The 14312-nt window shown below is 39.2% G+C and overlaps 2 protein-coding genes across 2 annotated transcripts in view; one reads left to right on the top strand and one right to left on the bottom strand.

Annotated features, from left to right (window-relative positions):
• LOC307030934 (NACHT, LRR and PYD domains-containing protein 12-like) overlaps window positions 1–178 on the bottom strand; it is a 60812-nt gene extending 60634 nt beyond the window's left edge. The window contains exon 1 of the mRNA XM_079667565.1: window positions 45–178. The gene's annotated coding sequence lies outside the window, so the exon portion shown is untranslated. The remainder of the gene's footprint in view (window positions 1–44) is intronic.
• A 5925-nt stretch (window positions 179–6103) lies between these two features.
• Window positions 6104–8054, top strand: LOC307030941 (serotransferrin-like). Its single transcript, XM_079667575.1, has 3 exons — window positions 6104–7067; window positions 7465–7532; window positions 7623–8054. Exons 1-3 carry the CDS (start codon window positions 6835–6837, stop codon window positions 7805–7807), a joined length of 486 nt encoding a protein of 161 aa, XP_079523701.1. The 5' UTR covers window positions 6104–6834; the 3' UTR covers window positions 7808–8054.
• The last annotated feature ends 6258 nt before the right edge of the window (window positions 8055–14312 follow it).

The raw sequence follows: 14312 nt of genomic DNA, 5'->3' as shown, positions 1-14312 counted from the left end.
AATAATGAATGTGTTAGAAAGCAGATCCTGGTGATAACACTCACCCTGTTGTTCTCCTGCTCCGTCAAGCTGTAAAATGGAGTCTGGCAGTCTGACAAGTATGACTTCCTACTTTCAGGTGACACCCTCACCTGTCTGCAGCTCCTCCCTCTGATAGGAATCATGCTCAAGTTCCAACATAGAAACAAAAACATTGAAGACTTCAATGCTTTAAGATTGGAGGTTCAAAACCCCCATTACACACACACACACACACACACACACACACACACACACACACACACACACACACACACACACACACACACACACACACACACACACACACACACACACACACACACACACACACACACACACACACACACACACACACACACACACACACACACACACACACACACACACACACACACACACACACACACACACACGTAAGCGGTGTCTGCGTTGTGTTGTGTTGATGGATGAGACCCGAGCCAAAACATTGAAGACTTCAATGCTTAACCCCCATTAAACACACACACACACACACACACACACACACACACACACGCACACGCACACGCACACACGTACACTGGACACCCCACACTGTACACACACATGTAACCGGTGTGTCGTTAAGCGGTGTCTGCTTGTAATGTGTTGATGATGGATGAGACCGGAGCCAGCACACAGTTGAGGCGGTCTCCGTTTATTCAATGATAATCTGACAACATACAACAAATCATTAGTTTTTCTCCTCACACCAACTCTTCTCACATGGAACTTTCTCAAAAAGGGAAGAGGAAACGTGAGGAACACACAATATGAAGGGGGAAGTCCCCACAAAAATAATCTTCTGAGTACAGTGACTACATTTCAGAGGTTCCGCCTCTCAGACCTAGTCAGGTATTGCACGTTCAATAAATGAAGAACACAGAATTATTGAATATAAAACAGAGAATGTGTGATTATACTAAATGATTTACAAATGAACACCACTGCATATTTACACACACACACACACACACACACACACACACACACACACACACACACACACACACACACACACACACACACACACACACACACACACACACACACACACACGTTCATCAACTTATTAACTTGAAGGTGCATACTGCCACCTACTGTACAAGAGTGTGTATCACCATGTCATCCTATCACCACCTGTGGAAGTATGCCACTGTGTTTACGTTATTTTTAATTCTTGTAATCAACCTGTTTCCCTCAAATACTTACAAAGTGCCTTCCTGGTACCCTCTCCCCTTCTGTCCCGAGTTTCAGAAGCCTTTAAGGTGATCTTTGGAGATGCATCGATCTGATACACTTAAGAGGAAAACAGGCTAATTTCACGAAAACCAAGCAATTGAAACTGAACAAAATGATATTAAAAAGGTAAACAATAAGGCTCCTCTACTTCAATAAATGCAAGAGATGCAGCATTTTCTCAACAATGTTTAATTTATATCTTTCATCTTCTTTAGACGTCACTCATTGGGTGACAGCCCAACGATGGTTTGGACTTTATTGATCCCCAAAACACAAGTCTAAGTCGTTTTAAAAAAATCTCCATTGTAACAACAAAACGGTTATCTCTAATTTCGTGATCTCATTGCTTTAGTGGAGAAGAGCTTCAAAATCTAAAATCTCAAACCTGTTAGAAATCCCATCCATTACATCCTGTTCCTGAGGTTTAGGGAGTAGCAAAACCTTTCATAGCAAAAACATTTTTGACGCTAATAAACATTTAGGCCTATGTCTGGCTCTCGAGGGCTCTGACGTGAAGTGTACTTCTCGCGCCAAATACAGCAATAAAAGTTAATCAAAGTTTATTTAATTAGCCCAATATCACACATTTTACTTTTGTCTCTGGGGGCTTTAAGGTGTAGAACGTGAATATGCCGGACATTCCAGGTGATGTGAGCTTTTAAAATATTTACTGAAGAGACAACAGTCACTGTGTTTCTCCTCGCACTGTGTACAACTTGACACAAAAAGTCAAAATAAAAGGAGGAAGTGAAATAAAATATTATAGCAACTCAAAGATATTGTTAAAGACACGTGCCCAACTTTCAGAGCAATTGAAAGTGGTGTTATAAATGTTATCATCTCCACAGAATACAAGGATATAAGCAAAAGCACATTGTGTGTCTGTCCTTAGACCCTCACATCGTACAAAGAAAAACTTCCAGAGAAACCCAGTTTAAAGGGGAACATGGGAGAAACCTCAGGGAGAGCAACAGAGGAGGGATCCCTCTCCCAGGACGGACAGACGTGCAATAGATGCCGTGTGTAAATCAAAGAGATAATACATTTTACAGCGTGGGTAGACCAAATGTTTGGAAATGCATGTGTCTATAATAAGAAGATGAATCCACGAGGATGTCAACAATCCTGTGGGAGCCATCAGGGAAGTAGTATGGTGAGAGTCAGGCAGGACCGCAGAGACAGGTTCAGCCACAACTCGAAGACCAGGACTCAGATCTAGGACTCAGGACTGGTAAAAGTAGAAGTACTGACTAAACTTCTTTACTCAAGTCAAAGTAAAGAGGCTTTGAAATGTACTTCAGTAGAAAGTACCCATAACTAGCAGCTGTTTTAAAGAGTACCTGACCTCCCTTTATATTAATAGAACAATAATGTCATTGTTAGCTAATGAATGTTTCCATGGTGACCAACGGCAACATGACAACGTTTCCATTGGTCCCTCTTCTTTAGAGAAGACCAGGAAATGTTTGATACACGGATCGTGTTCAAATCAATAGGCACGCAATGACTCTAAAGAATAATGATCACGCCACCAAATACACATTCAGACTAAAGGAACCAGCCTGTTTGGAAAATGAGAGAAGTAGAAAGTACAGGTATTTGTGTTCAACATGTAAGAAGTAGAAAGTACAGGTATTTGGGTTCAACATGTGAGAAGTAGAAAGTACAGGTATTTGTGTTCAACATGTAAGAAGTAGAAAGTACAGGTATTTGAGTTCAACATGTGAGAAGTAGAAAGTACAGGTATTTGGGTTCAACATGTAAGAAGTAGAAAGTACAGGTATTTGAGTTCAACATGTAAGAAGTAGAAAGTACATGTATTTGAGTTCAACATGTAAGAAGTAGAAAGTACAGGTATTTGTGTTCAACATGTAAGAAGTAGAAAGTACATGTATTTGAGTTCAACATGTAAGAAGTAGAAAGTACATGTATTTGAGTTCAACATGTAAGAAGTAGAAAGTACAGGTATTTGAGTTCAACATGTAAGAAGTAGAAAGTACAGGTATTTGTGTTCAACATGTAAGAAGTAGAAAGTACAGGTATTTGGGTTCAACATGTAAGAAGTAGAAAGTACAGGTATTTGTGTTCAACATGTAAGAAGTAAAAAGTACAGGTATTTGTGTTCAACATGTAAGAAGTAGAAAGTACAGGTATTTGTGTTCAAAATGTAAGAAGTAGAAAGTACAGGTATTTGAGTTCAACATGTGAGAAGTAGAAAGTACAGGTATTTGGGTTCAACATGTAAGAAGTAGAAAGTACAGGTATTTGAGTTCAACATGTGAGAAGTAGAAAGTACAGGTATTTGGGTTCAACATGTGAGAAGTAGAAAGTAAAGGTATTTGTGTTCAACATGTAAGAAGTAGAAAGTACAGGTATTTGTGTTCAACATGTAAGAAGTAAAAAGTACAGGTATTTGGGTTCAACATGTAAGAAGTAGAAAGTACAGGTATTTGTGTTCAACATGTAAGAAGTAGAAAGTACAGGTATTTGAGTTCAACATGTAAGAAGTAGAAAGTACAGGTATTTGGGTTCAACATGTAAGAAGTAGAAAGTTCAGGTATTTGTGTTCAACATGTAAGAAATAGAAAGTTCAGGTATTTGTGTTCAACATGTAAGAAATAGAAAGTTCAGGTATTTGTGTTCAACATGTAAGAAATAGAAAGTTCAGGTATTTGTGTTCAACATGTAAGAAGTAGAAAGTACAGGTATTTGAGTTCAACATGTAAGAAGTAGAAAGTACAGGTATTTGAGTTCAACATGTAAGAAGTAGAAAGTACAGGTATTTGTGTTCAACATGTAAGAAGTAGAAAGTACAGGTATTTGGGTTCAACATGTAAGAAGTAGAAAGTTCAGGTATTTGAGTTCAACATGTAAGAAGTAGAAAGTACAGGTATTTGTGTTCAACATGTAAGAAGTCAAAGTAAAAAGTTGTCAGAAAAATAAGTAGTAGATTAAAGTACTGATACCAGAAAAATATACTTAAGTGCAGTAACGAAGTATTTGTACTCCACTACTTCCCACCTCTGGTAAAAATGTATGTAGAAGTCTCAGTAAGCAATGATTAAGTTCAATGATTTAGATATTCTATATTCTAAGTATATGGGAGTTATTTCAACCAAATAACAAAATAACTTTCAAAATAATTTAGCATTTGGTCTTTTGGGCCAAGGTATGTTATATTGTGTTTCCTTTTGTTTCCTCAATGTAGGTGAGCTTGTCCTAACCATTCATTTGTATAGGTGTTTCAGTGGCTTTTGTTTATTTACTTTTTAAAATAAAAAGACAAACAACACTGGTTTTAGTTTCAATTTATTTCAAGTGATGCTAAAATCAAAATTCATGTTTTAAAAAACACCACTCCATGTATATCCCAAACACACACAATATCTATAGTCACCCAGACTCTGTCAGATACAGTGAATCCCTTTGTTAAGTAGCCACTTGGTTAAGAAATAGGACCCAAAACACCACCCAAGCCTCGATATGCATCCGATTCAGGCCTGTGGGTTTTATAATGTGCCTCCTTCAATCCTGGTCCTTTGCATTAGAATAAAATACACCTAATGGATGGAACAAAATGCACTTTGAAATGTGTTTTAAGAAAAGAATGACAAGGTGTGAAAGCATCATACAAATGTGCCTTATGGAATTGCATACTCTTCAAAAATGGTTCCTAATGTTGCATCACGTGTCAGGAAAGCTATATATAGACAGTACAGCCCTACCAAATAAAAAAGTCAAGGAATGCACGGTGAAATGTGACGGTGAGTGACCGAGTACAGAAACAATGAGTGTGCATACAGTGGAGGAAGGCGTGTGGAAGACATCTCATTTCTGGTGGATGGACAGTATTACACACCACAACATGTAATTCAGGTAAGGAGGCAGGTGTTTGTGGAGAGGTAGACAAAGAACAATGAGGACATGTTGACAGTTTATATAGAAAGGCTTCATATGCATTTAGTATTGTAAGAACATGTTTTAATTGGGGGGTGGACGTCACATCCTCTAGGGGGATCCTGGGGTATGCCCCCCCCCGGGAAGTTTTTTTTTTACATTTTAAAGTAAAATGCTTCAACCTGGTGCACTTTGAGCGCCCGATTACAGAGACCTGATCTAGGGGGTACAACTTTAAACAGCCATATGAAAAAGATCGGTTTGCATTTTATTAATCAAATAAGTATGTGAACATCCAATAACCTAAAATAGCCAATAACAAATAAATGTAACTTATTTTATTTGTGTTGTTCATTTAGCCTATATCTTATGTTACCAGTTAAAGGTGGGGTATGTAATTTATTTCAGATACACTTTTTGTTATATTCCATGGAATGCTCTTAACATCCTGATAGCAATGAATATATGAAGTGCTTTGACAAAAAATACATAAGAAAAATTAATTTGTGGAAACCGTAGCCCGGCTAAAATAACTGGATGGCCTACCTGCCTGTCAGCCTTCTGTCTGTGCACAAACTTATCCCGTGCCCTCATTGGTCATGTGAGCGTTCGTGTGTGTTGGAGGAGGGGCTCTGTGAGGAAGTCTGAAGGAAGGGGCAGATTGGGCAGATGATAAAACACATCATACATTATTCTGGAATGGGACAATTTGCATAATAAATACTTTTACTTTCGGTACTTTAAGCATATTTTTTGATGCCAATACTTTTGTTCTTTTTATTGAATGACATTCTGAATGATTTTTTCTTGTAAAAGAGTATTTCTACACTCTGGTAATTGTATTTGAGTACACGATCTGAGTACTTCTCCCCCCTCTGAGAGTGATATACCCAGGGAATGCATACAGTTAATGAGATGTGCTTCAAAAGGAATCACATCAAAAATATTCTTCCAAACTTTGTCTTCAGTTTGATTTTATATTTCAGCCAATGAAAATGGATAATAAATGGCGAAAAGTGATGAAGGAGGAAAGATCATCTCCTTTTGGTAAAGAAGAGTTCGGGTCTGACCTGGGACACGTTGGAGAGCCACAGGTCTTGCCACACTGGACTCGGCAGAACTGCTGGCTGGAACATCCCCATGGGTCGAATCCACAAACAGACTCAAGACTGTGACTTCAGTCAGCGACCGTGTGCTCTTCCCATGTGCAAATACGTAACCAAAGACACGTAAAGCTGCCAAGATTATGTTTGTGATCAACAATATAAAGACTTTTTTTATTGAATGCGCAGTATTTACAAAGTTGTAGGAACTAAACATCATTTTTTTGTACGGTTTTTAGTGCGTTTAGACGACTCAAAGCGCTTGGTTAGATAAGCTTAAGACTATTAATACCATTTTTCACATAGACAACACTGTTTGGATCTCTGAGATGTAAGATCCAAAACACAGCAATTACGGCTCATCACCATGGTGACCAAAGAAACAAAACAGAGATCATTTAGGTTTCCACAGTTCTGTGTTTTGCATACCCAACATCAACTTCGACCACCTCCCTATGACCTAGAACACATTGAAATGATCCTAGACACAAACATTTTTTCTCAGGGAACAAAATTAACACAATAACGTTTTCTCCAAAATCATGCACTAGAAATGCAGGTTTTAGGATCCATGATTTGTTTCCTTCCTTCCTCTGAGTGTAACACCTGCCCCCTTCGTCTCGTCCTCTCCTCAGCCAAGTTCTTCAGCAGCGGCTGTGCCCCCGGTTCAGACCCCAGCTCTCCGTTCTGTTCTCAGTGTGCCGGCAGTGGAAGAACGGTGGGAGATGAGTCAAAGTGCAGTGCCAGTGCTGAAGAGCAGTACAACGGCTACGCAGGAGCTTTGAGGTAGGACAAAGGACAGTGGACATTCATCCACATTCAAACTGTTTCAGTTTCAATCCTGGTAGCCAAGGAATAGCACAAACTCCTCATAAAACCCCGAAACACACATATGTTTGTGTATGGCATAAAAACTAAAGATATCTTGTATTAATTAATGAACTTTTTTGCTGCTAATAAACCATTTTATTTTACTTTTCAAGAGAGCCAGGCTAGCTGTTTCCCTATGCTTTATTCTTTATGCTAAGCTAAGCTAACTTCCACCTGACTTTAGCCCTTTACTTAACATTCAGGGGTATCAATCTTCTGGTCTAATAAAGCAAATAAAGGTATTTCCATGGTATTTACTTTCTCTTCCAGAGCACCTCATCTTTGTGTTGTTATGTTGTGCATCTCATTATAGGTGTTTGGTTGAGGATGCAGGGGAGGTTGCTTTCATAAAACACACAATTGTTCCAGAAAACAGCAATGGTGAGAGACTGACACTTACCTGTCTTAATCTCAGCTATGAATGTGTTATTTATATAAACCTAAAACATCCTCCACCTCTTCTTGTCAAAGGCAATGGTCCAGCATGGGCTAGTGGAGTAAACGCTGATGACTACCAGCTGATCTGCCCTGGGCAGGCTGCCCCAGTGGAAATCTCAGAGTACGCCAAGTGTAACCTGGCTGCTGTGCCCGCCCACGCTGTGGTGACCACACAACAAACACCTAACCTTGAAAATGTTATTTTCTTTGGGTTTTAATTGAACAGAGAGGCTCTGCATGTATTATAATGTAATGTATGTAATATAAAACACATTTGAATGAGACGTTTTAGTTATTCTGGGTTTAACCGCAGACTCACTGCTTCTGTTCAGACGTCTCCAGTGTTATGTGGCAGTATAAAAAAGGCTTGTTGATATAAAAGCCTTATTCATAAAGAATTTAAACCAGCTGTTTGTGTATATATCCATTTGTTGCATATGTAAATGTCTGCACACTATGTTTTAATTTAATTTTAAATAACAATTGTTTTCTTTTATTCCTGAATTGATCTGCTAAAATTGCCACTTGACACTTTAAGGGGGAAAATCATTATGATGATGATGAAGAGGATGATGAAGATGAGGTGCAGCTTCCCAAACTTTCATTTAGTGCTAACTAACGATTTCTCGTAAATAAAGTCATTATTTTCCACCAAATTAATTGTTTAAACCCATTTTAGAAGCATCAGTCAAGCTGTAACCTACATCTGTTTGATATTTTAATAAATTAATGACAACTTTATTTTCATTCCCTTTCATTGCTTTATTCCTATATATATATATATATTTATAAAACGGACTTGTCAAATCAAGCAATCTGATTGGTTCTTAGCCGTGATATACTGAGCGTATACCACGGGTAGAATTGTAAGTTACTTTTCACAACAAGTCAGTATCCCTCCGCGTCTGAGAAAAACAGTATACCGTTGGGTTGAAAAGCAAAAACTGGAACAAGAAAGCAGCGGAGAAGTAACGGGGCAGAAGCCCTCCTTTTTGACGCAGCGGTCTGGACATAGACATCAAACGGCAAAACATATTCAGTGTGCAGTTCCTTTGGCATTAGGGCAGGGATATCTAGATACTTTTGAAGGTTTAACGTAATGAATTGTGCTACTTTTAAAGCAAGCAACAATGTTTTCAAATCTGTAATCAAAGAGGTCCGCAAAAACGCTATCGACCAATCAGATTGCTTGATTTGACTTGTCAGTTTTATAAATATATTTAAATTTCTTCCGTTACGAAACAAACTTACAAAGCATAAAATGGAAACATTTAAGATTAACTTCGACCTCCGGGGGGGTCTTACTATAGTATGGAGGAGTGGATTGAGCAGTGCCTATCTCCAGAAAAAAAGCACCTAAACTACGACATGCAGAGCTACGTGAAGAGCAGGTAGACCAACTGGAAAAGTAGCACCATTCAAAAGCTTTCTGATGCGGGTCTTGAAACAAAGCAGAGAAATGATGACCGTTAGTGGCCACAGGTGCGAAAGCTCTCTCCAGAGCTACTGGAAGCCCAATCTCGGGGACCGGAGAAAGTGGAGCAATATTCTCGCCACGCCAAGCAACAGCCTCGAACAACCTCAACCTATACAAGTGACCAAGTAAGCCATGCTACTGATGCTGGACAGTTTTTCAGTGGATGCACAATAAACAGCAACATACACATTAATGTAAATAAACAGCCAAATAATGGATCAACGCTCTCTGTCTAATATGTTCGCTTGCTGTTAGTGTTGTTGCATAGCAACCACCTTGCACTATGTTTTGTGCAGAAGGCAACGGAGGGACTATTTCATTTTGAACATCATTATTTACTAATAAAAACTATTTAAATTAGAGTGTATATTTTTCTTTCATATTGCCAAACTTGGTAACCGTTTTATAAAAGCAATAGCTCACTTCAGACCGTGATATATGCTCATTATATCACAGCTAAGGGGCGTGGTTCGGCCCGACGCGAAGCGAAAGGTCGACAACCCTCTTAGACCACGGCCTGTCGTGAGCTATTGCTTAAATACAGAGGCGCGGGAAGGTATTTTGAGTGCGGGTGCTGAGGTGCTGGACTCCAGTGAACACTATTACGGGCACTATAGAGCACGCACAAAAAAACTCCCCACACGCAAACACACAGTAAACCCGCGACTGTTACAATGAAGGCTCGATAATCAGCTCACGGCATATAGGCAGGGGGAAAGTGCTATCTTTTACGAGTGGGGAGCGGACCTCACCTCCTCTAGGGGGGTCCGGGGGGATGCTCCCCCGGGAAGATTTTTTTTAAATATTGAAGTTAAAAGCATCAATCTGGTTCACTTTGAGAGCAACATTAAGAGATCTATGGATACATCTCTCAACACCCAGATGAAACACAACTGTAAGCAGATGTTCTTTTTCTTTATGGATATTTTACAAATCACTCCCCTTTCAAACTGTATTCTTGTTTTACTGCCATATAGTATTTCATAACTGTTTTTCCTTTATTCTCTTATTTTTTTTATAACTATAATGATCATATGAAGGTGTGCCGCGGAAATAATCTTTTGAATAATTTTTGACCAAACCGTTTGAGACCCACTGAGATAACTTAGACTAAAGTTAACTATCTAAACACTCAGAGAGTCCTTTAGCTCACCTTAGCCTCTCAGTCTGAGAGGAGAGCTCACCTCCAGCTTGTTGTGGAACAAATAGCTCCGTATGTCCGTTAGTGCAGCTAGCTAACCAGATGCTAACAACACGGTCCCTGCTGCTGGCACCGGTCCCTCTCTCTCTCCCCCTCTCTCACACACAGTAAATGCGCTATTTCCGCACACACACAGAGCCGCGAGCTTGAATGGCACAAGCACACTTTTATTTCCATGCAACTCTCTGATTGGTCTGGTGTCTTGCCTCTGTTGCATTCACTGAACACGGGAAATTACATTCCTGCCGTCCTTTCTAGTGTCTTGATGAGGTTCACATAAAGCACCGTTAATGTATTATATTATTGAGGTAGAATTTTCCGGGGCTCCAGAAAAAACATTCAGGGCAGGCCAAAATATTATTTTACCAACAATGTGGAATTTATTGGCTACATATTACACAGATTATGCACAGCGATACAGCAATAACCGTCAAATAATAATTCAGACAGGGGAGCTCCGCACCCCCTGCCTGCCGCTAGGGGGTGCTGCAGCGCCCTCAGCACCCCCCTTCCCGCGCCCATGCTTAAATATATATATATATATGAATTAATACATTTGAAAGCATCCGCATGTGTGTCTTTTTTTTAGGTTGCTAGAGAAACGATCTCTTCTGTTTTGAAAGGGACAGTTCAACCAAAACACCGATTTAGAAATCATTTATTGAAAAAAATGAATTTGTAACGTTTATCCTCCACTCCCCATGAGGGTGAAACACAGTGATGTGCTCAAAATAACGGTCACAACAATTTTACAGGAAAAAAAATCAGATTTCAGGTTGTTCTGAAAAAGTCAGAATTTTTCAAAGTCTGAATGAATTTATTTCGGAATAAGTCAGATTACCGTTTTTTTCTGAAAAACCCAGAATTGTTCAAAAAAAGTCAGATAGATTTTTTACAAAGTCAGAATTTTCCAAAAAAAATCCGAATTTAATTCTGAAAAATTCAGATTCTTTTCTGAAAAAGTCATTATTTTGAGAAAAAGTAATTTTGAGTAAAATATCTGTTTTTATTTTCTTCTGAAAAAGTTTGAATTTTTCTGAAAAAGTCTAAATTTTTCTGTAAAAGTCTGATTTTTTCTGAAAAAGTCAATATTTTGACCAAAATACGTATTTCTGAATTTCTCTGAAAAAGTTGGAATTTTGAGGATTTTACTGGTAAAGTCAAAATGTTGAGAAATAAAATCAATTTCAGTTTTATTCCTAGAAAAGTCAGATTTTTGAGAAATAATTTCCAACTGACACCTCAAGGGGGACGACTCGGACGAGCATTGTGATGATGTCTTTAAAGGGACAGTTCAACCAAACATTTGTATTTTTCCTCAGAGACTGAAGCAAGGTAAGACCCAGACTTTCCATTTCTATTCCATTTCTCCTCATATTTTTCATCGCCTACCTTCATCTCATCCGTCCTCTCCCTGCCTCTCTTATTCTAATCCTCTCCTCTTCCTCATCTCCTCTTCCTCATCTCCTCTCCCTGCTGAAGTCGTCTTTCCCATTCCAGCTTCGTAGCAGGATTCCTCTCATCTCCTCTCTTCCTCCTCCTCCTCTTCGTCGCTGTATCTGTGCAGCACTGATCTGTGCAGCGTCACTTCAAAATGCTGCAGAGCCTGTGAAGACTTGCTGGAATAGAGAGTGATCTTGCTCAGTACTGGAGACAATATATGGAGCAATATTCTACTTTTTCACCTGTCAAAACCAAAACACTTTTATAAAAGAAAAAGTCGTCTGGGCTACATCACGCTGAAATATCTGTAGACTTTGGTTCAAACTGTGGATGTGAAACCACTCAGGAGATTCTCCAGAATTGTGATTGTCAGAATAAAAGTTTAGGAAGCTTTTTTTGTTAACTTTCCGAGGATAAAATGAGACTTTAATGTCTTTAGCTTGGATCTATTAGATTAGCAAACATGCAGCCTGTCTCCTTTGAACAATTAATACAATGAATCTTATTTATTTAAAAATAAATAAATGCTAAAGCCTCTCTCATTCATATGTACTGGACGGAGATCTTTCAAACTTGATCCCAGGTGTTCAGCACTGAACTGGATCCAAATCCTCTGGCTGCCCTATAGAGTGGTGCAGGAACGAGTCCTCAAACCAGGAAGTGAGTCAGCATTTCACCACTTCCTGTTCCCTCGTCTCAGAGTCAACGGGATTTTTGAACTCGTTTTTGGAAAATATCTGGAAATAAGGTCTGTGGTTGAGACAAATGTAAGAGACGGATCACGTTTTGTTCTACGACATTAAATCCATCAGCAGTGACCCCACTGGTGATTTCTGAAGAGTTGACGTGTTTGAAAAACGATGGTTGTTACCAAGTGGCTGAATAGGACTAATGAAGCTCAGCGTAAGTTCAACCAGGAAGACAGTCTTTACTCTTCATTTACTATTCCCATGTAACTACTCTCTCTCCTCTCAATAAGTGATCGGGGCGTCACTCTCCAGCTTAACCAATCACTTCGCTCTATTCCCAAGAGCCTATCATAGCGCTCTGCTAAGCCTTTTAAGTCTGCAGCTCCCTCCTCTGACAGCTGTCATTTCAGGTGACTCGACACAACCCTCCTCCCCCCCTTTTCACCTCCTGTCCCTCTGAATCCAGGGTCAAGCTAAGCCCCTCCTCTTCAGACCGACCCAACTATCCATTCACCAGCACCAGGGTCTAGACCCCGGGGGGGTTTCATCGGATCGGTTCTACCCTCCCGAATGATACTTCCTGCACAACGGGGCCTAATCGCCAAAATCACCATTACATTCATTTGTGTATCTCTGCAATAAATATGTGTTCTTACATCAAAGCCGTCTCTCCTGATTGAACAGAAGTTGTGGAGGACGTTGTACGTCATCACGCCGAACACGTAAACACTCCTCTGAGTTAGTTTGCCCTGTTCTGCTTGAAAGCCAGTACCTGCCTCCTGCATACTGTTCAAACAAACGCTTCAACTCGTACCATTTAGAATCTGTGTGTGAATATGGATCTGAAGTTGGCGTGACGTTGAAGTCGTGCTGCTGGACTCGGCTGTAGTTCCTTTACAGCATAACGTTAGCATTTTGCTTCTGGCCGTTAGATTTATGATTCGAACATTTTAAAAGTAGGGTAGACATGTGGAGATTATCCGACTGAACAAAACGTGCATTTATCAAACAGGTTTGTTTTCCACAGATCTTTTTTTTTACAATATTCCTAAATCCTATGGAGAAATCCCGTTGCTTTTTGTCGAGGGAACCAGCAGCTTCCTTCAGGGTCGGCCTACAAAAATACGTCATCACTGCACCGCTCTATTTGGGGTCATAGGAAAGGAGATGCATTTAACTGCAGAACGTCCATCTCTGTCCTTTGCTCTCTGCTAGCTGCTTGACGGATGTAATGTCCTGCATGAAACTGGAAAAGATCAGATATGAACTTCTATACTGAAACAGGACATTTCAGGAAGCCTGGGGACCTTTTTTAATGTACTCCACACTCTGTAAAATGATCTGTTATTGATAGAGCTTATGTGCAGCATATATGTGTGTATGTATGCAGTGTATGTAGCATGTATGTTTATGCATATGTATTACATGCATATATATTAGTTTAACAATATTTCTGCTAAATATTTGTGTGTATGAGGCTCACTAGCAGTGAATGTAGGGGATAACTTTAGTCGTTATTGTTTGTGCTTTCTTTTCTTTTTCTCTTTGTACATATAACCAGTACAAACAATTGTGTCATTTGCATACATTTTGCTTTCCATTTCTAAAAGGACAAACGCTTGTTATGCGTTCTAGAAACGCAATAAAAACATTTTTCATCTGAAAGTTACATCAAAGTCAACTTTATTGTCAATCTTTCAGTTTGTGTGTACAGACAGAGAGATCGTTTCCCACAATCCCAAATACAAAATCATGAAATCAAATATCCTTTAAGATGATGAAACACACAGGAAACAAACTCCAAGATTTATGGATAATTCAAGAGAAAAGCACTCGGATAGAAACATTTGAAATATTTGTAAAAGAACATTCTGAGTAATTCTTATAGTTTCATTTTTATATTCCACAAAGTA

The sequence above is a fragment of the Notothenia rossii genome (genome assembly GCF_949606895.1).
Source record: "Notothenia rossii genome assembly, chromosome: 3".
Classification (NCBI taxonomy): domain Eukaryota; kingdom Metazoa; phylum Chordata; class Actinopteri; order Perciformes; family Nototheniidae; genus Notothenia; species Notothenia rossii.
This window is presented reverse-complemented; position numbering and strand designations above follow the sequence as displayed.